This window comes from Linepithema humile, chromosome 5 (assembly GCF_040581485.1).
Source record: "Linepithema humile isolate Giens D197 chromosome 5, Lhum_UNIL_v1.0, whole genome shotgun sequence".
Lineage (NCBI taxonomy): Eukaryota > Metazoa > Arthropoda > Insecta > Hymenoptera > Formicidae > Linepithema > Linepithema humile.
Genome location: NC_090132.1, coordinates 2,863,391 through 2,884,831, shown reverse-complemented (window position 1 = coordinate 2,884,831; position 21,441 = coordinate 2,863,391). Strand labels below are relative to the sequence as shown.

Sequence of the window (21,441 nt, the reverse complement as noted above, 5' to 3'; positions counted from 1 at the left end):
TCGTATAAATAAACTAGATGAAGAGAGAGAAGAGGCTGCGAATGTAGGAAAATACTGGAACGAGCTACGTGCCAAAAAGATTCACGACTATAATTAGCTATGCGTAAATCACGTTTTGCTTGTATGGATATACCGTACATCAATGAAATAAAAAATTTGTTTATTAATTGGATATATCGCTGTGTATGACGCTTGAAGCAATCGTTCACGTATTTTCTAGAAACGATAAAAAAACGCGACAGCCTGTTCAAATGAGATCATTACGTTTACGTAAGACTGGAAGAATTTCCGACATTCGCGAAAAAACACGCGATATGTGCAATTGAAGTTTTATTACGTTACGCAAGTCTTCTTTTCTAGAATATTCTCTATTTTTCTGATTTTTCTCTATTACGACAAAGCTTCGATTTGCTTCGCAACTATAGTCCAACGTTGCACTAACCTATAGGAAGAGATAATTGTCAAAGGAATAAAATTTCCAAATCAAGCTATATATTAAAATTTTAAACACCTACCGATGAGTTAATAAATAAAACGCAATCAAATGTTCTATTCAAATCTAGAGTCCTCAAAATTGTTATAAAATATTTCGAGCTATTCTAATTTAAGCGATAGCTTTACTCAATGCGTAATAAAAATAGATATCTCGATACATTAAAATCTTTAGTGGCGCTATCTAAATAAAATAATTGTAAGTTTTTCAATAAATTTAATTTTTTTATTCTATTTATTTATAGTCGGCAAGTAATCGACATGAGATTAAAATGAAACCTATTAAATTTAGAAATAAAAAACGCGTACATTTACGCGTATATATAAAATAAATAACTAATTAACGTAATAGTAAAAAATAGTTGTACACTTTTTCTTTTCTACTCTTTTATTGCAGCACATCGAGGAACTCGTGACGTATAGCCACTGCAACATTCCTATTGGCTGGTGATTGCTCTTGTCAGACATGATAAGTTAGCCTTCGTGGCTTTCCTGTATGATACACTGTCATGTAAGAATTGCTTGATTGTTGTCATTGTTAAACGCTGTAATTAACAATTGTGCAGTACAAATGCAATTGTATAGTGTGCGAGGAATGTTATATGTGCAATATGTGATACACAGTTGAATAACGATACAGTTTCGAGCTCATGCTTCGTGATTGTAAACATTAACCCACACTCGGCAGGTCTTCCGTTATGAATGCTTAGTAAGTATCTTATCTTTTTTCCATTTAAATATCATTGCTCGGAAGAGAAAAATGTTTGCTCGAGCTGATCTTCGCTGATGACGTTGCATGTAAGTGCAGAGGCGAAATGACAACTCGAATAATGAGGATAATAATCACCTTTCTCTAAAGTCTAAATGAGCTAACTATACTAAATCAATATGGTAGTTTACATTTCTAAGTTATTAATAGATATCTGTATAAAATTGGTTTTATGAATTATATGTTTATTGCCCCATCACAGTTGTGTTTAAAAAATTAGAAGGATAAATTTGTAGAATTTGTGGACATTACATTATTTTAGTACAATTAATTTATGCTTAACAATTGAACTGTGCTGCTTTTATTAAGATTCTGCATATCTTCTACTAATCATCACCATATTCAATAATCAAAGAGAGACTTACAATATTTCTTTATATTCTATATATAGTAACAAAAGTACACCGGGTATATCAGGAAATGCCTTCGATTGCTGGGTTCAAAAGTCTAATATGCATGATGATTCCGCCATCATAAAAATGCAACACCATTATTGGGTGACAAAGCAGGCTTTGTCACGAAAGTTAGGAAAAAAGGAGGATGAATGTATAATTGCTTCAGACGCTGAATTGGATGCAAAGCTAGAGTTGTTTCGCAGTATTCAAGAGTCTTGTTCTTACTTACAAAGGGTCATTGATAGATATCAAGAAAGATTATGCAGTGCGTTTTAACACAATTTCTAATACAAGATAATATTTCAATTAATATAATTATATAACAATAGTTTTGCTCTTTAAGATAAACTTGACCATTGTGATATTGTGGCGTAATTTGAATATTTTATATAGATTTAGCCCAGGAGGAAAATGCAATGGGACGTTTTTTGAAAGATGCTGGGAAACAAGATAAAACTCGTGCTGGCAAAATGATGTCAGCAGTTGGCAAATCTTTATCCTACTCTGGACAGCAAAGACTTGCACTGAGAGCCCCTTTGGGTCGTTTGTATCAAGAAGTAGAAACATTTAGGCAAAGAGCTATTGAAGATACATTACAAAATGTGCAAGCAATGGAAAAAGCCCGCACAGAATATCGAGCTGCCCTATCATGGATGAAAAAGATTTCCCAAAATTTAGATCCAGATACGTCCAAACAAGTAGAAAGATTTAAAAAAGTTCAAGCGCGTGTTAAACAGTAGGTTCTATATTCATACAACACAGAACGTACAATCACATTAGCCAATTAAACTATTCAACTGTTGTATTGAACTTTTTGGACTTTGCATTTGTACAAGTTTAATTTAATTCTGTATTTAAAACATATTTTAATAGATTTATGTCGATTTAGGGGCAAAATAGTATTCGACCATCTGGCCCTTGACTGTCTTCAGAAAGTCGACCTATTAGCGGCAGCAAGATGTAATATGTTCAGCCATGCCTTAGTTTTATATCAAAGTACACTCTTAAATTTCACAAAGAAATCTACACAAGCGTATTCCACAATAGCAAGCAGCTTCAAAGGCTATCAACGTTATGATTTTACTGTTGTGCGAGAATTGGCTGAAACCTCGAGTAAATTAGCACAAGAAACTGGTGGTGACGATTCAGAGGACAAGGACAAGTGAGTTAAAATAAAAATGAGAAATAAAATGAGAATAAAGATTACATAGTGTCAATTTTTATATGATATAAATTTTTATAGAATACCATTTTTTGATATGGATTATCATGACGATGTTGAGGAAGCTCAAGAAGCTGCTGCAAATCCAGAAAACACATTGAAAAAAGACGAGAAAGATGAAAAGCTCTTGGATCTAGAAAATGAACCAAAGGACACATTAATACATTTGGATACGGCTACAAGTTCTTCGAGAAACGGAATCGTGTATAATAGTAATAATACAGAAAATAGTAAAAGTCTGGAAGAATTTTTTGGAAATCTCAACTTGGATCAAGAAGTCTCCAGTAGTGATAAACAATTGGTTAACAAAAGCAAGGAAACCGATCAGTCCGAGTTCAGTAAAAGTTCTGAAGAACAGAAGTTGGTAATGGATATATTCGGGGAGTGTGACACTGATTTTAATTTGACTGATTTATCTTCTTTGTCGGAGGCTCAACAGCAAGAATCTTTAAATTTATTGACCTCGGAAAGCGCGGCACTTTTCGACGAAATCTTAAACGATAAGCAAGCATGCGTGAGCAATGATTGGGAGGGTATGTCAAACGATACTTTTCTGCCGCCAAATATCTTGAAACAGAGTCTAGGAGATGCAGCACGAGGCATGGGACAGAAAAGTATGACTAGCACGGATGACAAAGTGAGTACTTCGCAAGCTGAATCCGCAATAATATGAATCTCGCACAATCAATATCACGATGCTCTTTTTATAGAAAAAGAATAAGACTGGAAAGCAAAAAGGTAACTCGTGGTTGGACCTGTTCGCAGAATTGGATCCATTGGCTAACAATCCAATGGAGAATCTTTCCAACGCTGATAGCAACGCTTCTGCTTAATTCGTAACGTACTTTAATAGTATTGCTCTGATGCTGGTTACTTGATACTTATAACAAGTAAAACTGATTAAGCTATTATTTGTTGTCGACGAGTACGATGGTGCAGCGAGTGCATATTCAATGTTTTCACATGATACATTTGTATCAGTATTTACGAACTTGTAAGCTTTTAAATTTAACATTCCATATTTATTTTTAATGAGATCATTGTAAGAATCAAAACTATATATTTGAATTACATAATTTTTCATATAAGCTAGAGACGCATACCAAAGGTATAAAATGTAATATTTATTGAACATTATGCTAGTCATATTTTCTTTCAAATATATTACAAAATCTTCAATATAAATAAATTTATTATGGAATTCTTTGTGTAGTTCTAACGAAAATATCCAAAAGGTATGGAAGTATATATCGGATAAATGCATTTGTTTTCTATTTATTTCAAGTTCTTTTTTATGGTTTTAATTATCATCTTAATTCTTTCTTATTGCATACGACAATTCACAATGTCTGAAGCCTCTGCTTGTAAACTAATGTAAATTAATACATATGAAACATTTCTCTCGAGATAAAATGGATTACATACACGCAACGTTATATCTTGTCTCTGTCTCTCTCCCTTTCTCTATAAATTAAATAAATACTACAGACAGATTACACGCATAGGCTCAGAAATATCAATTTGTTCATTTTGTTTATAACTTTCGAGTACATCATCAACCGAAGTGATCACAGTATTAATGCTAAACTTGTAATATACTTATGTAAAAAAGACACTTGAAATCATGACCTAATCTTCGTCAGCAATGTGTTCCAAGTTCAAGCATCATAAAATTGCGACATGGCAGTCTTGACTCTGAAACAAAAATTAATAACAATAAGATCAATATACGAAAAATTTACAATACGACAAAGGACAATAATATATAGTGTTTATCTTTCTTACTTCTCTAACAGTTGAGCGTCTTTTGTTTGACGTAATTGTTGCAAGATATGATAAATTCCTAATTCTCTCAAACGCGCTTGTCGTTGTAGAGAACCTGGTTCCTCTCTCCAAACTAGGTTGCCTACACAATAAGTCGCTGCAACTTGCAACTTGACGTTGTTATGCATCTAAATAAAATATACATCATAGATGTACAATCAATTAATGGACATTTGAGATTAAATTAACAAATAAAACTCGGAGGAGTGCGTATATTCAATCAATTTAATACAAACTTAGCATCGCCGAACTTAGAATATTTAACACGTTGCCTGCCCATATCATTCACATATGGGCGACACATGCGTTCCAGCAGAGCTTGCGTCACTCATATATGGATAGCAATTCAATCTGTTATATATAAAAGATAGAACTTTTATCAAATGTAGCATGGCAACATGTTAAAACTTTTTTTTTTATCATTCCATCCTTTATAAATAAAATAATCGTTTATAAACACAAGTAACGCGATTTATTAATAGAATATTAATTGAAAGTTTCGTTTGTTAATGAGATTAATTGCCTAAAAATGTGCAATGAATGAAATACTTGTAATAATGATACACTACGAACCATATAATCCATAAGCTTCTTGAGTACGTCATCGTTAGCCATGATGTGATCTCTCGCTCGGTCACCGTCAGCCACGTTGGCTAGAATGCAAAGTGCTTGCTCTTTGACATCCACCGGATGTTCAGGGTCTTCCAGTACTAGAATGACCGCTTGCATAACGTGAGTCGCGTGCTCGCCCATTATACGATCTATATGAGCTTTAGTAGAGAGCAAATTTCGCAACAGGCCCAGCGTTTTCATCAGAACAGCTAACTCTGGATCGGCCAAGAGACGAAAGATTTGATCGGTGCCCAAGCATGAGAGTATTTGTGACTTTACACGCTGCTCCGCTTGAAAAGCCACATTCATTAGGGCCCAAATGCCGTTCAGTCTGAGTGCCGGATCGGGTCGTTTAGTGAGAGAACACAATAATTCTACTCCGCCGGACTCGAGAATCGGTTCTTTGCTCGGACTAAACTCCAATAGTAAATTACATAAAGTACTCGAGGCAACAGTTAATAAATCATCTTCACTTTCGCCTCTACCTATGGTACAATAATGACAACAATATTAATAGTAACCCATATGAAAGTTGGCGATTGAATACTAATAATAAAAGCTAATTATAAACACTGGTCTCTTTATTTTTTTCTTCTTCTTTTTTGAAGAATAATCTTACAATGCAGAGAAAAATAGGGATGTATTTATCGTTATCATTTACACGCATGAAAAAAATGTTGCCACGATCGGAATTTACGTCCATATTGACATCATACAATAGATTCTTCTATATCTAAAAATATCAGCTAAATTATTTTCTTTACAAAATGTTAATATGGCCGACTTTGACAGAAATCTAAAAAGTGGCAAATTTTTTTAATGCATGTATTTTTACTCAACTACACTTCTCTTGGCTTATATAGAATAGAGAAAGAGTAATTCACAATGCACATAAATAATTTTCTTTTTCGATATTGCGTATCTCTCCTTTTGATTAAAATATTAATTCGAAATTTAAGGCTATAAATATACGTATTTTTTGTATCTTACATGCAGTATGTGCATGCAACACACAGACTCTTCAGTATTTATTGTATATCTGTAATACTTGGTATAAATGTATTATCATATTTTACCCTCCAACCCCTTGTCTGCTCCGTGTAACAACTGCATAAGTGGCCTCCACACTGCATGATCCTGAAACGTAGTGCGGAGCTGTTGCACGCTCCTCGAAAGGGAGTGCAAACATCTAACCGCGGCTAAACGAACGCGGGAGCCGCCAGGATCTTGGAGACCAGAAACAACTTGTTCCATAAGACTTTCTGTTTCAATAATACGCTTCCGAATATCTTCATCGTTAGCACCGAGAGACGCGAATGCTCTGAACGCAGCTTGTCGCATATCTTGCGTTAACGTTGCATCCTGTACCTGACAAAAAAATCACACATTTCAATATAAATATCATTACAAAAATAATGTAATCTGATAACAGCGAATATGGTGCATTAATACTGAATGTGATTAATTTTATTTTACACTATTCTCTACACATAATTTAACGCATGTATTTAATGTAATTGCTTACTTGTGGATGTGGTCTCAGCAGCTCTGCCAATGTTGGTATTAGATGATTACTAATAGACGCTAAGCGCTGTAAATCCGTATCAACCTCGGTCAGATATGCGAGCGTCTCGGCCGCGGCGACTCTTTCGCGCGGCGGTCGATCACGATGACATAATCTGACGAGACAAGGTAAAGCGCGATAGACGACTCGTGGATCAGTAGACGGTAACGCACCAGCTCTGTGCATGTACGCGATACACCTCGCCGCTTCGAGCTGTATCAATGAACTCTTCTCGCGTCCCATTAATTGACCTAGCGCTACAGGCACTAATCTACCATGGACTGTATTGCTCGTGCTGGCCGACGCCACCATAGTCGATACCATATGATTCTGATAACACATGTTTGCTAAACAGGCTAAAGCTGGTAATTGGACATCCGCTAGAGGAGAATCCAATTGCATCGCCAGTGTTTCTACTGCTCCTCCTTTGGACAAAGCATTTTGTTCCTCTGCTGTCTGATAAATAATTTAGAAATTAATGTTTCTTCATGACTCTGATATTATTTATTTCATAAATTTTAAATTGTTTTCTTTACCTTACATGCTGTAGTTAATATCGTCGCAACACACACTTGACAGGTAACTGATCGACTTGCTAAAGATAACAATCGTGGTACTAACGCAGGATCTTGATAAATAGAATGAACCGGTGCCGCGGTATGCTGGAATACGGTACGCAGACATCGCAAACATGCCTCATTCAACAAGTCTGGTACCTTCATCTTGCCATCCGTGGAAATTTCAGGAGTTGGCGCCGACACCAAGACTTGAAGGAGTAATGGAACTACACCTAAATCTATGAGTGCGAGTACATGCTGATCCGTACCCTTGGCTAAAGAACCCAACGTTACTGCTGATTCTAATCTTATACGATCACTGATGGTACCAGACGTGTCTCCGAGTAATTGTAATAGTCGAGGCACCACACCTTGAGCTATAACCGAACCCTTTTGTCTGTTGCTGCCAATCACTGAATTCTTGAGACATCTGAGAGAGATCATTTATGTGAAAGATGTTAATACAACTTTGATCAGTCAAAATCTAAGAAGTAAATGTGAACAAAATCGCCCAAAATTTCATATTATAGTGTAAGTTAAACGCGATTCTCACTCACATAATCGCATCCAGACATTTTTGCGGATCTGTTGAATACAGCTCGTCAATGTAACTCCTCGAACTCTCAATATCCTGCAAGATCGCGAGAAGATCGTGAGATTATTTCGCCTTACGAGTAAAGTAATAACGGAACCCACAAGATCCGTTTAAATGTCAAACGGCCGCTTACCGGAGATCGCGTACGGATTCAATTCGACATCGAACTCACCATGTATGGCTGCATCACCGACATCATGTCCGCTCGCTTGCGTTCTCACATAAATGTTCCGTAAATCGATCAAACCTCTTTGTGCAATGATTGCCACGAGGAATCGTCAAACCCAGTACGTACTACGCGTAACGTCGCGACTCGATAGTGCGCTGCGTCTCGTGTTCTAAAATAAGCTCGATTTGTTGTCAATCATGCCAACGTTGCAAAACATAATAATATTGGAAGTCTGTTCATTTTTTAATCATTTTTTTGCACTCGTATTCTTTTTTCTCTTTTATATATTTCTACAAAACAAGTCTGTATTAAATTCAGTTTATAATGTTAATCTTATTTTGGATAATGGATATTTTAATTTGCAATTTTTTAATAATTTTATTTTTAATTTTAAAGACAAATGCAGACAAATTTACATCATTAATGTAAGCATATACTTATGTATATAAAAAATCAATTGATTATGTATCTTATGTGAATTTAAATTAGACACGTGACAATTTGCATATCTATTATGCATGGTTATATGCAAGTATCTCTGGATAAACCTTTACTCCAGTCGGGACCAATTGTAGCGAATCGGAATGACCAAGATTCAAGATAATGTTTAAATTAAGGCTTTAGCTTTCAATTGGCTCCAGTCATCCAACAGATTTTTTAAAAGTAATTTTGCACAATTTTTTAAAGATGCATGTATAGGATATCGACTGTCAAAACATTTATCTGATGCATTTACTCGTTTTCAAAGGATTTTTTCATGTATAAAAGGCGAGTACAAAAGTACTCGTTTGCAATAAAATCGACGAGAAACTGCTCAATATTGCACAGTGAACTCATGCCGTATCATAACCAATGACGTGGATATAGGTTAAGTTTCTCCACGCTCACGCACAAACAAATCGAGTCATCAAATACAAGAAACACATCTCTAAGAGAAAATTCTCTGTAAATAATGTTTGAGATCACGGATACACAGAGTAAGTACAAAGATCTGAAACCTTTCTCGATTGACTTATAACAAAAAGCTCGCAAATATCTGTGACAACAATTAAATACCTTTGATTTAACTATAAAAAATCTGTTTCAGAAATCGGAGTGGGACTCGCGGGATTTGGAATTTCCTTCTTGTTTCTTGGTGTACTGTTACTCTTTGATAAGGGTTTACTTGCCATTGGAAATGTAAGATTTATGCTCTTGTTACTTGTTTATATAAATCCTACACCAGACTGATTTTTTAAATTGCTGTTTTTAGCTCTTATTTATAGCAGGACTTGCGTGTGTAATCGGACCATGGAGGACTTTAAATTTCTTCTTTCAAAGGCATAAAATGAAAGCCAGCGCCTCATTTCTAGGAGGGGTTTTTGTAGTACTTATGGGTTGGCCCATTGTGGGAATGATTTTAGAAACCTATGGTTTTGTATTGTTGTTCAGGTAAGTACTTAAATAAACTCACAGGTTTTGCGAGTTATGTTTGGAAAATTAATTTGTTACACTTTTGTTCTAGTGGTTTTCTACCAGTAGCAATAAATTTTCTACGAAGGGTGCCTTTATTGGGAACTGTATTGAATATGCCTGGCATTAGTCGAATTTTGGACATAATAGCGGGCGATTCTAATAGAACGACTGTATGATGATTGTGTGATTCAACACATTTGCTTGCAACCTGTATATAAAATAATGGTATGTCATGTTCCATATATTCTTTTTCTGTCATTCCTGTTTCAATATATCGTCAGTCGTCAAGCAGAAATCTTTGTACAAAAATTTAAAAATAATTCACTTTCTATGAATGTTAAATATAAGAAAATATTAATAAGCCTAGTATATTTATATGTTTACATAAATGACTTGTACGTTCCATCTGATTAAGTCAAGGGTACACTACTCGGTTGTATCAAGCATTCCATAAATTTTGATAACAGAAAATAATTTTTCTTCACTTCAGTTTTGATTTAATTAGTAAAAAAATAATGGCCAAAAACGTACCCTTTTCCTGATCGGATGATAAATGTTTTGAGACAAAATAAATGGATGTTTCAACATGTGTCATGAAACGTTTTGCATACTAAAATGAATATATTCAATGTATTGAAATTTTAGTTTTTTTTTGTACATTTTCACGGAAATCAGAAATCGATATCGGTAGGAAAAGTATTTCACAGTTTATATCATATTAATATTTTAGTTAAATTAACCGAAAAGAATATTTAATGTCTACAATCTTAATTTATTAAAATAGGAAAAGTATGTCACAGTTTATATCATATTAATATTTTAGTTAAATTAACCGAAAAGAATATTTAATGTCTACAACCTTAATTTATTAAAATTTGTTTCTAACAATTAAGTTAGTGAGATAGTTTGATTCAAAAATTTGCTATGAGAAAGTTAGCTTTCTCTCTAATTCTTGATGATGTCAGGAGGAAAAAAGATTTTCAAATATATGAAATTTTATATCGTTTTATTGATTTGCTGCTTTCCCTGCATGCATCCTAACATGAACAGATTAGATGCATACATTCTGAGTAACTCTTTTCTTCTTACACATAATTATTTGGAGTGCGAAATTAAATTATTATCCATCAAAAAATTTAACGGACTGGCTGTACCTTTAAAATGATAGTTAATTAATTACGAATTATGAATTATCTACAACGGGCCGAGAATAAGGGCGGGGGGCGGCCCAGGCTACGCGCCCCGCCATCGCCGTGATGACATTTCGTCGCGCGTCCCCCTCTCTCGCTGGTTTCACGTGCGCTGACTCTCTGTTCTCTAGGCAATTATTACTTTCGATACTTATTATTCCAACCGGTCTACTTACTCAGCGTTGCATGTGTGGAACATTTTTTCCAGATAACAGGTGTTCGCGATGCCTTTTTCGCGATTCTAGTTGCCTCTTCGTCAGTTTCACAATATAATGGAATACGAAAATACGTAATGTCAGCCGCTGTGGGAAAATACTGAATCCGGCAATAAGTTAAGCAGATTCTCTTCTATGTTCTTTTTTTTTTTGTTTATAGTTTTTTGCCGAGTTTCATGCATTTTACGAGCTGCTACGTCCAACAACATCCTCAGCCTGAATTACTTGATTATACAGCCGACAGTAAAGTCTCTTCTGTCTATCGGCTTTTGGGAATCGCTATCAAATCGGATGGTGTGAATATTGATGATGTTTGTGATTGTGAAAGTAATGTGATGAGGATTGTTTTAGTTTTTTAAAGAAGGTTCTTGATTTCATCGTACAACACGAGTACAAGCGCACCACCAGTACCACGGAGGACGTTAGAGAACGCGCCCTTGAAGAAGGCACTAGTACCTTCCGTCTTGCGAATAGTAGCCCAACAGTGAAGAGTGTTTTTGTAGAGGATGTCGGACTTGGCACGACCAGACTGCATCATCATACGTCTACGTACTGTGTCAAAGGGATAAGATACAATACCCGCGACAGTAGTTACAGCCTGTAATAAATTTAAACATTTTATAAGTGAAACAATTCGTGTAGTAAAGTTGTACGAGTTTATAAAAATACAATTGTCTAAAATCATCTTCTTACCTGGGCAATACCCCAAGAAACGAGGAAGGGAGTCTTCTTAGGGTCTGGCAGCATACCACGGGCAGTGTCATAGAAACCGAAGTACGATGCACGGTAAATGATAATACCCTGTACCGACACACCGAATCCACGGTAAAGACCGATGAGACCGTCAGTCTTGAAAATTTTAGCTAAGCAGTTACCCAATCCTGTAAACTCACGCTCACCACCAGCTTTGCCTACGTCAGCAGCCAACCTAGGGAAATAAAAAAAGAATATGACAATGCAATCAATAACATTATTGATGATTGAAATTTTTAGTTTTGTTACAAAACTTGCAAATATATTTATTAACAAATAAATAGTAATATATTTTATATAATATGTTCAAATATATTATTGAAATATATTTTATAGAATATGTTCAAATATATTATTGAAATTTCAAATAAAATTACATTTATTCGTAAATTTTCCTGTTGCTTGCTAATTTCTGCATAATATATATTAGACGTTAAATGAAATACTTCAAGAATCTTACCTGGTTCTGGCAAAGTCAAGTGGATAGACAAAGCATAGAGATGTGGCTCCAGCAGCACCACCAGATGCAAGATTTCCAAGGAAATAACGGAAAAATTGAGTGTTTTTGTCAACACCACCAAGGAATACCTGCTTGTACTTATCCTTGAAGGCAAAGTTCAGAGCCTGTGTTGGGAAATATCTGATGACGTTTGCAAAGTTACCACGCCAGTAACTAAGGAATCCTTGTTCACGTGGGATACGGACAAAACAATCAATCATACCTGAAAATAAATAGTACACATGAAAATATGAATACACAAAATGTATTTTTAGTGTTTCAAATTTTACATTTTAATGTTTCAAATTACAAATAACAACCTACAGTTAGCAACAGTCGGGAGTAAAAATAGGAAGAAAGATATACAATATTAAAACTTCTTATAATTTTGTTAATATTAATAATTCATAGATAAGCAAAATTCAAGTGTAGTTAGAATAATAATGTTGAAGATAACATGAGAGATTTATAAAGATTATATTTAATTAAACTTGTTAATCATACAAGCTGAAAAGAGAAAAAATCTATAAATAAAAAAATTATAATTCTGAAAATTCTGTGCATAAAGACTAGACTTTTGAATAGTGTTTTAAACGTTTTAAACGTTGCATCAAAAAATAACCTACTAATCGCATAGGTATATATCGTCTAATTGCCAACTTCACTTAAAAACTTATTTTATAGCTTAATTTTACAATCTGAAAGATAAGTGCGTACATCAAAAACATATCTCTAACAATAATGATCGTGGTGAATTGATAAATTACGAAATCTTTGCAGTTATCATAGTTTTATCGTGAGCAATCGGCACGAGACCTATTCTCGTATGTACTCATTAAATATCTGAAGTATTGCGATCTTCATGAATGGTGATATCTCCCTAAGCATTAAGTATCGAAACCGATAATGCATCTTTTACTCGGCATAGATGAATCAGCAAGACCTTAATGGACGACGCGAGTTTGTGACGCGTGGAAGCAGACAGAAGAATTTGGTCTCGTGGTCGACATGGGCAGCCATGTTGGACCGCATCGTCATCGATCGGGGGGTTTTCGCGAGCGTAAAAGCGTAAGAGCGAGAAGAGAAGCCACGCGCTGCCATCTGGCTCAGGACGATGCATTTTATTAAAATATCGATCCATCGAGGGGACGACCGCGGTGAAGAGTGACTTTTCCAGCTATATACGATCTCGGCGTGGCCAAAGTTATGTAAGTCTCTCGCCGAAACTCCGACCTTCGTTACATAAATGCGCGAAATATCTCGCACGGATACGCGCGCTGGTGCGCGTGTGGGCACGAGGCGCCTCAAATGTTAATGCTCTAACGGCATTACATAACGGCCGTCTCCTCTTCTCCCTCTAATGAACATGGTTTGTGACTTCGCAGACCCTTGAACAATGACACGTTCAAGATTACTTGCTGCTGTCACATGCTTCGCGGGCGGTTTGCCATTCACGCATTCCGCCGTGTCGCACGCGCGTTAACGGTACACCGAGCTATCGAGGCGTATTCGTCACGATGTAGCAGTGTGCACTATCGCGTCATATCGTCCTTGCTGTAGCACCGTCGTAACGTAGCCCCAACACTTCCTGCACGACTCTAGGAACTCAGAACAAAGAAAAGAGAGATAGACATGCACTTACCCTTGTAACGCTGATCCTCGGCGATCTGCTTCGAGATGTGCTGTACCTGCAGCAACAACTTGACACGCTCGATGGGCGCGACGGCGGTCTTGGAGATCGCCGCGGCCACACCACCGGCTATAAAATCTTTGGCGAACGCCACAGGATCCGCGAGTCCAGACATCGTGAGGTGTTGAGTACGTGTGGTGTGATATACGGGTTAAACGTAAAGGAGAGAGGAGACTCCTGGCGACTTTAACGTTACGGACGCGCGCCGGACGACGAGTGATCGAGACAGTGTCCGTCTGTTGCGACGAACGGACCTCCGCTAAGAATAGCCGCGCAGGTCACGTGTGTCACTCTGCGCAGCTAGTAAAACTGCTGCCACAGTAACGCACACGCCGCGCCACGATGTCACCGCCTCGAGGACCGTGACATCTCCGTGACACTCGCGGTCACGCTTCCGCCCGAATTCGTGACCTTTTCCCTTCACGGTCGAATTCTTGGCCGACGTGCTGCGTTGATTTTCACGGTTGATCTGTCCGCGAGACGTCGCGAATACAGTATTCGAATGCCACTGCTTCTCGCGCCACGGACGTCATATCCGGTTACAACGCACCTATCGTAGCCACGTTTAGTTTCTTGAATATTAGGAATTACAAATGATGGCGGGAAAATTGACGAAATATATTTAACAAAAGTACGACGATTGTACACGAATATTTATACTTGTTTTTAGAAGAAAGAATATTTTATTGAATAATCTTCAATATTCTTCGAATAATTTGGAAATAAAATAAAATATAATGTTACAGATTCCTAGATTTTGATCTACAAATATATCGATCGATTTATTAAAGCAGAAATTTTAGCGGAACTTTAATTATAGAAATATGATAATATCATAATAAAATATTGCGATATGTTAACAATAGAAATTTTATTTAGTTAAAATATCAGAACATAAATTAATTTAATACTTTTGTTCTTTTATAATTATGAGATTCTAAAAAGCTTAAATCTTTATCATTTAACTATTATGTCAAATTAATTTATAAATGATTGATTATAGCAATGTAACCGCGCAAAGTTATACGAATATCTCTCTTCGAGCGAGTCTTCATCTATGTTCAAGGCGCAAGGCAATCGTGTAAGGATTGTAAGTATTAGGGGTGGCGGGCCTGCGCGATCTTGTGAAGAACAAGACGCAAGGTCAATTCTCTTCCGAAGAAGGAGGTCAACGGGACGCATCACTTGCGTAACCCTGGCTCTCTGCCATCGCGTTGCGGAGAATCGCGCCAGAGTTCAATGGAATAACGTCAAAAGGAGAGTGTATTTATATACATCTATGAGAAGAGCACGCGTGCACGCGCGGATAAACGTGCGCGCGCGACAAACCTTGCGCGGAATAGATCATGCTAAAATCAGCTGTCCCTCGCCTACACGCACGGTATACTACAGACTCTCGTCGATGCTGATTACGAAGCGTTCAGCTGACTCGTATGCGTGTAACACCGACGGCGATCGATCTCTGTATAAAACCGCGAAGTACGTATACACTTCGACCTTTCGACTCGAGCCCGAGTTTGATTGCATCTTGATTGTGATTTGACTTACACTTGACACATTGTCCTTATGTTAAAGTGTATAACAAAAAATACAAGATAACTTAAGGAAAAATTACTTTAGGGTTAGATTCTTTGATAAATTGGAGTCGATTTAGATTTGACAATGTTGAGAGAGGTTAGCGTTTGTTAGGATTTTCACTCGTTGCCTCTTGATATTAAATTCTTGGCACGAAAAATAGTTTACACATGAAGTTTTTATTAAAGTAAGGTGGAACTGAATGAAATTAACTTAATAACAATGTTTTGTTATCCATTCATACTTGTCTATTTACAGCTTGAGTTATGAGGGTCCCATTTGCCCTCTTAATATTTAATCATGGCTGACGTTTATCCTGTGGTCTTCCGGTTTAGCATTGGATGGTTGAACATTTTTATCGTGCAATGAGTACTATGTGATTTTTCAATGACGAAGTAGAAATGAAAAAAAAAACAGAATGAGAAAGCACGTACGACATTATAGTAGGTAGGTAAATAACTATTATTTTCGAAGTTTTTACACACACGCAAAGTTGATGATAGTATTCAATACCCTTTCAAAACAAATAATACAAAAATAAAACAGAAGAAAAAGTGAAATAAAAATTGTAAACAAAAATTAGACAAAAATAAAACATCAATTTATTAGTCTAATAGCTTTAACCATTTGCATTATCATAAATTTAAAATATTTCAAGGATAGAAATTATAGGCGTGACGTGTATGTATTGTGTCATTATCTTATATAAGTCTTTAACACCTATGTTATCATAATTTTAAAATATTTTGACAATTATAAGTTTTTATAAAATATGTCGACATATGTAAACATCTCTCTGTAATATTTTACTAATAGTCATAATAATTCACAGTATCATGAATTCAAAATAAGTACTTCAAGGAAACAAATTATAGACGGTAATGTATACTTGTTTTATTTTGTATAAAGTCTTTAATACACATTAAATCTACATTATCACTACATAAATATATTATCACGTGATAACTCGAGTATCACTACATAAATTTATTATCACGTGATAGCTCGAGTATTTCACAATATAATAAACAATTATCATAAATTTTTGAAATATATTTCAACATTAAGAATTGACAATAATATAATATTTATTTGTTATAGCTGTATTTTTATTACAGCTTTATTTGTTAGTCTGAAATGATTAGCTAGATTAATGCATTTTTCTCTCTGATAGTAAAAATATGATAAACAGAAAATTAATTTTAATTTGAAAATAATTGTCGACATATATATTTTAAATGAAGAAAGAAAGTTCTTTAACAATCAGAATTTTTCAAAAACATCTCGAGATATTGTAATCATTATACGATATGAATCTTTCGTCTGTCGAGCTAAAACGAGGAAGTCGGGCGATAAGATTTCAACGAAGTATCTACGATATATATTTATGCGTGTAGTTCATAAGAATGCAACATACGCTGGCGTTATCAGGCTTAGATATCGGACCCGGGCTTGGAGAGTCGAATGTCACGTTGGATTAAGTGATGACCTTGATATAGACTGCTGCCTGCGACTGCGTAATCGTGTAAAGCATTTTCTCGATGAATGGTCAATGCACCTAAGGAGTATTTGCAGTCAGCTTTACTGTCATTGCAAGCCTGAGATTGCAAAACGTCACTTGGACGGCACGTGGTGTCGAAAAATGGAAAATGTCGTCACTCAAACTTTTTGAACTTCGCAATTTGAGCGTGCATAATGAGACGCGATCAAAGCAGTGCACAAATGTCTATAATATTTCGTGATTTGTTTTCAACTAATCTCGAAACAATTCATATCTTTATTACGTAAGTCAAGCCTAGTATGTCAATCTTTATTAATTTTAATTATTATTAAAAAACTAACAAATTTTTTACATATTTAATAATTTGCTTTTATAAACTATTTATTAGCAGTTTAACAAATTATATTTTTATAAAGAAACTTTTATTTTTACAAAATTTGTTTTTACAGATAGGATCAAAATGTATTTCACCGTTATAGAATTAAGAATTTAGATTTATGAAAATCGATTCATGGCTGTGCCTTTAAGATGAACCAGTCGATTGCGTTCAATTCGTTGGCTGTCCCTGATTAAGCTGTACGTATATGTAGACAATATTTAAATAGAAATACACGAATGCGTGCCTTAAACGATCTTTTATGTAATGTTTGAGTATTTTATACGCAAGACGCAGAAAATTTTATAACAAATTTCTATGTTTTGAACTTGACATAATACATAATATGGATAATAGAATCATCTTCTTTTTGTTGCATTGAAACGTTACAGCAAAACATGTTACTTTGATTTATTCACATATATTCACATAAAAATAAATGCTTAAAAATAACTATGACATGCATCAACAGCTTAGCAGCACATATTTTTCTTGAAATATTACATTTAACACGTTTCAAACTATTTATTTCAATTTATTTGATTAGTAATCGATTATTTTATAGATAATGTTGCAAATTTCTAATATACTTTTTAATAAGATAATTTTTTATTAATTGCAAATTATCAATTGCAATATTAAAATTTAAATTACGTTTATATGTATATTTATATGTGTGATATGCTATGTAATTAAGAATTTTCACATAAATACAAAAGAATATGTTACATTATTTGTATTTAAAATTTTCTGCTATTATCTGTTTGTTATTTAATCTGACAAATAATTTACTATTTTTTATCATTCAAATTGTCAGGGCGCGAGAAACTCTGTTGGTATAGTATTTGACAAGCTAGAACGCACGAAGCAGATTCAACGCTATCTAGTGGTAGCACACTAATAGACGGTGGGCAATGCATAAAAAAATGTATGGAAAAGACGAAGAAACAAGACGAAGGCGACGTAAAGATACGAGTTGTACCGGAATCTCGACTTGTCAGACGATGCATTAAATCCCGTTCTTTTTTATGACGAAATATCACATTTCGTCGTGCAAGCGAATGAATACGAGATCGAGGAAACGTCAGTGGCATTCGCGCGAATTTAGAGTAAGTATTTCTGCTATTTTACTTCGCCTTGTGACGAGTTGACGTACTCCAGGTTATGGCTCCGTATTTTCATCGCTGCGCATTAATTAGACAATTGACCTATGTAATTATTCTAGTTTGTACCGCGATATAACTCTCTCATTTGAGATTTACATTGTAACGTTACGTTACACGGTCTACAAATTGTTATTACTACAAGTAGAAATTTTTATTCTTTGCAATGTATTTAATTGATTATACACATATATGCCTTTATCCATTAGATAAAGCGTACTTTTATGTAGTAAATATGTAGTTATGTAGTAATTCAATGACAAGATAATGTTAAATAAATAACTTTTTTGGATGGTCAATAGTTATATCAATATTATTTTAAGTCTAACAATAAAGTCTAGTAATGACATCGTTGTTTTAGATGTAATTATCATGATATTCAATATATAAATGTTGCCTGAAGAAGAGGCAAAAATCAGCATCATGACTGAAGGTTAGCTAAAATTCTATACGCGATTATCAATTTAGAAATTAATGATTTTATGTCTCTAATAGATATTTTATTTATTTTAGGTGCAGAAACTCAACCTAATGCGGGAAATGAGTCCCAGACAGGTAAATTATCATTTTATTGATGATTTACATATATATATGTTTCATTCTTAACGTATAATTATATAAAGTTGGATGCTAAGCTTGTGTGTGATATAATTAAGTTAGCATTCGTTCTAGGCATCTGTCATATTATAGATCAAGGTTATTTTTTAGTTATTTAGTTAACATGTGGTTTATCTATTATTTTATTCAACCAAGGATATATTTGCATTGTGTGATTATTTGAGTAACAAGTAATAACTAAACAAAATATTTAATAGCTTTTAAAATTAATTATTAAAATTGATTTATAAAAGAAATTAAAAGAATAAGAAATAGCAAAAAAATAAATATATATATATATTTTTATATATTATAGTGTGTCAAAGCAGCTTAAAATATGTGAGAATGGATTTATCATGGATCAAAAGTGCAAGCTTATATTGTATTTTTGCAGAAGCCTTAGAACCAAGGGCAACACATAGTGAGGGATTACATGAGGGAGCAGTGGAATCAACATCGCAAACTGCTCTTGAACCTATGCAAGAGCTTCTTACAGTTCATGGAACTACGCAGGGAGAAAGCAGTGATGCTGTCAGTATTTATACTGCCAGTACATCGGTATCTGGTAATGGTAAGTTTACAAATTCCAACGATGATATCAAAATACATATCAATATTTGCATCATTTTTTAGAGTCAAGTTCAAGTAGAGTCAGCGCGATAACCGTGGTGCTGCCTTGGGGTGCTCAGAAGGAGACAGTGAAGGCGCAACAAATAGGAGACATGGATCTAAGACCGGGAGAGTACGTGATGCGTATTCTGTTTGCAGAATTTACATCGCAGGCGGAGAAGAAAATGGAAGCCGTTATGACTGAACATGTAAGTAATCATGTAAGCAATTGTTAAAGCAATAATATTGCTATAATATATTAATTTTAGGAAAAACAATTATCAAAAGTTTTACAACGAGGAGAAGATCCACAATTTGATCAACTTTTGTCGGCCTTCGGTTCAGTTGCCGAGCACTGTTTGCCGTCAATATTGAAAGCTCTCTTCAATTGGTACGAACGTCAACTCATAGATCAAGGCGGTGATCAAAAGAAACCTGCTCCTGGAAAAGAAGATCAAAAAGGAAAAAGGTAGGAAAAGAAATAAAAAAATTAGCACATCTTATAAATATCAATTATATTATATCAAATTATATCATTTTAGCATTATGTATACAATAGTATCAGGAAGTGTAGAAACAGTGGAAAGAAGCGAAGGAGACCTCTTGCAAGAGCGCAGAGATCTTGCTGTTGAATTTATATTTTGTCTAATGCTGATTGAGGTTTTGCGTCAATTACCATTTCATCCTGGACATGAAGATTTAGTAACTTACATAGAAAATATTGCTTTTAAACATTTTAAATATAGAGAAGGGTAAGCAGTAAAAATATGACAACTTACAAATAACACAAAAGAGATGTAAATAAAACCTAATCAATTTGTATTTACTTTTAGCATACAAAACGAACCAAATGCAGCTAATATTCATATCATTGCTGATCTTTATGCTGAAGTAATCGGAGTTTTGGCGCAATCTAGATTCATGTCAGTGAGAAAACGTTTTATGGTAGAACTGAAAGAATTACGAGCTAAAGAACCAGGCCCTCATACCACGCAGAGTATCATTTCCTTATTGATGGGAATGAAATTTTTCCGAGTTAAGGTAATTATTTTATTCTCAATTATTTATATATATTTTATTTTTTTATTTATGCATTTTTTGGATTTATGTATTGTGTGTGTGAATTTTTAGATGGTGCCAATAGAAGAATTTGAAGCATCGTTTCAATTCATGCAAGAATGCGCTCAATATTTCTTAGAAGTCAAAGATAAAGATGTTAAGCATGCTTTAGCCGGCCTCTTCGTCGAGATACTTGTTCCTGTTGCTGCTGTAAGTATCGAAGAGTACAAATTTATAATTTTTGCATTATGCGTGATATCGTAATAATCAATATTTTACATTTTAGGCTGTGAAAAATGAAGTAAACGTACCATGCTTGAAAAATTTTGTGGAAATGTTGTATTCAACGACACTGGACATGTGTACAAAGTCCAAGCACAGACTGGCACTCTTTCCATTAGTAACCTGTTTGCTCTGTGTCAGTCAGAAAACGTTCTTTTTACAAAATTGGCATTACTTTTTAGCAATGTGTCTGTCTCACTTGAAGAATCGCGATCCAAAAATGTGTCGAGTCGCTTTAGGTACAATTAAAATATAATTTTATATGCGCTATTTGCTTA

At 34.8% G+C, this 21,441-nt stretch overlaps 5 protein-coding genes across 13 annotated transcripts in view; 3 read left to right on the top strand and 2 right to left on the bottom strand.

Annotated features, from left to right (window-relative positions):
• Positions 1-917: 917 nt before the first annotated feature.
• On the top strand, positions 918-4,079 carry ICA69 (islet cell autoantigen 1-like protein). 2 transcript variants are annotated; one of them, XM_012372644.2, is made up of 6 exons: positions 918-1,201; positions 1,653-1,921; positions 2,050-2,392; positions 2,546-2,818; positions 2,900-3,515; positions 3,589-4,079. In XM_012372644.2, exons 1-6 carry the CDS (start codon positions 1,191-1,193, stop codon positions 3,709-3,711), a joined length of 1,635 nt encoding a protein of 544 aa, XP_012228067.1. In that variant the 5' UTR covers positions 918-1,190; the 3' UTR covers positions 3,712-4,079. The 2 variants fall into 2 exon arrangements, with proteins under 2 accessions (XP_012228067.1, XP_067212058.1); XM_067355957.1 differs by lacking the exon at positions 1,653-1,921 and having other exon boundaries at positions 919-1,201.
• Positions 4,080-4,137: 58 nt separating this feature from the next.
• LOC105675459 (armadillo repeat-containing protein 8) lies at positions 4,138-8,389 on the bottom strand. The gene is made up of 8 exons (XM_012372642.2): positions 8,203-8,389; positions 7,993-8,066; positions 7,415-7,865; positions 6,840-7,334; positions 6,391-6,682; positions 5,276-5,799; positions 4,664-4,830; positions 4,138-4,573 (listed from the first exon to the last, which is right to left on the bottom strand). Exons 1-8 carry the CDS (start codon positions 8,227-8,229, stop codon positions 4,537-4,539), a joined length of 2,067 nt encoding a protein of 688 aa, XP_012228065.1. The 5' UTR covers positions 8,230-8,389; the 3' UTR covers positions 4,138-4,536.
• Positions 8,390-8,721: 332 nt separating this feature from the next.
• LOC105675462 (vesicle transport protein GOT1B) lies at positions 8,722-10,243 on the top strand. Its single transcript, XM_012372649.2, has 5 exons — positions 8,722-8,862; positions 8,948-9,176; positions 9,287-9,378; positions 9,452-9,630; positions 9,704-10,243. Exons 2-5 carry the CDS (start codon positions 9,152-9,154, stop codon positions 9,828-9,830), a joined length of 423 nt encoding a protein of 140 aa, XP_012228072.1. The 5' UTR covers positions 8,722-8,862; positions 8,948-9,151; the 3' UTR covers positions 9,831-10,243.
• Positions 10,244-10,643: 400 nt separating this feature from the next.
• Positions 10,644-14,253, bottom strand: sesB (stress-sensitive B). The gene is made up of 4 exons (XM_012372562.2): positions 13,954-14,253; positions 12,273-12,534; positions 11,753-11,987; positions 10,644-11,657 (listed from the first exon to the last, which is right to left on the bottom strand). Exons 1-4 carry the CDS (start codon positions 14,114-14,116, stop codon positions 11,415-11,417), a joined length of 903 nt encoding a protein of 300 aa, XP_012227985.1. The 5' UTR covers positions 14,117-14,253; the 3' UTR covers positions 10,644-11,414.
• An 811-nt stretch (positions 14,254-15,064) lies between these two features.
• The window catches only part of fry (Protein furry), a 35,562-nt gene continuing 29,185 nt past the window's right edge, over positions 15,065-21,441 (top strand). For 4 of the 8 annotated variants that reach the window (XM_067355948.1, XM_067355949.1, XM_067355947.1 and 1 more), the window contains exons 1-12: positions 16,974-17,360; positions 17,527-17,653; positions 18,271-18,562; positions 18,978-19,049; positions 19,130-19,171; positions 19,608-19,784; positions 19,847-20,031; positions 20,092-20,291; positions 20,365-20,574; positions 20,656-20,863; positions 20,954-21,091; positions 21,168-21,402. In XM_067355948.1, the coding sequence (XP_067212049.1) occupies positions 19,007-19,049; positions 19,130-19,171; positions 19,608-19,784; positions 19,847-20,031; positions 20,092-20,291; positions 20,365-20,574; positions 20,656-20,863; positions 20,954-21,091; positions 21,168-21,402 (1,438 nt within the window). In that variant the 5' untranslated portion in view covers positions 16,974-17,360; positions 17,527-17,653; positions 18,271-18,562; positions 18,978-19,006. Of the gene's footprint in view, positions 15,481-15,834; positions 16,024-16,408; positions 16,455-16,555; positions 17,361-17,526; positions 17,654-18,270; positions 18,563-18,977; positions 19,050-19,129; positions 19,172-19,607; positions 19,785-19,846; positions 20,032-20,091; positions 20,292-20,364; positions 20,575-20,655; positions 20,864-20,953; positions 21,092-21,167; positions 21,403-21,441 lie in introns of those variants that run through there. The other 4 variants (XM_067355950.1, XM_067355943.1, XM_067355944.1 and 1 more) reach the window with 4 other exon arrangements.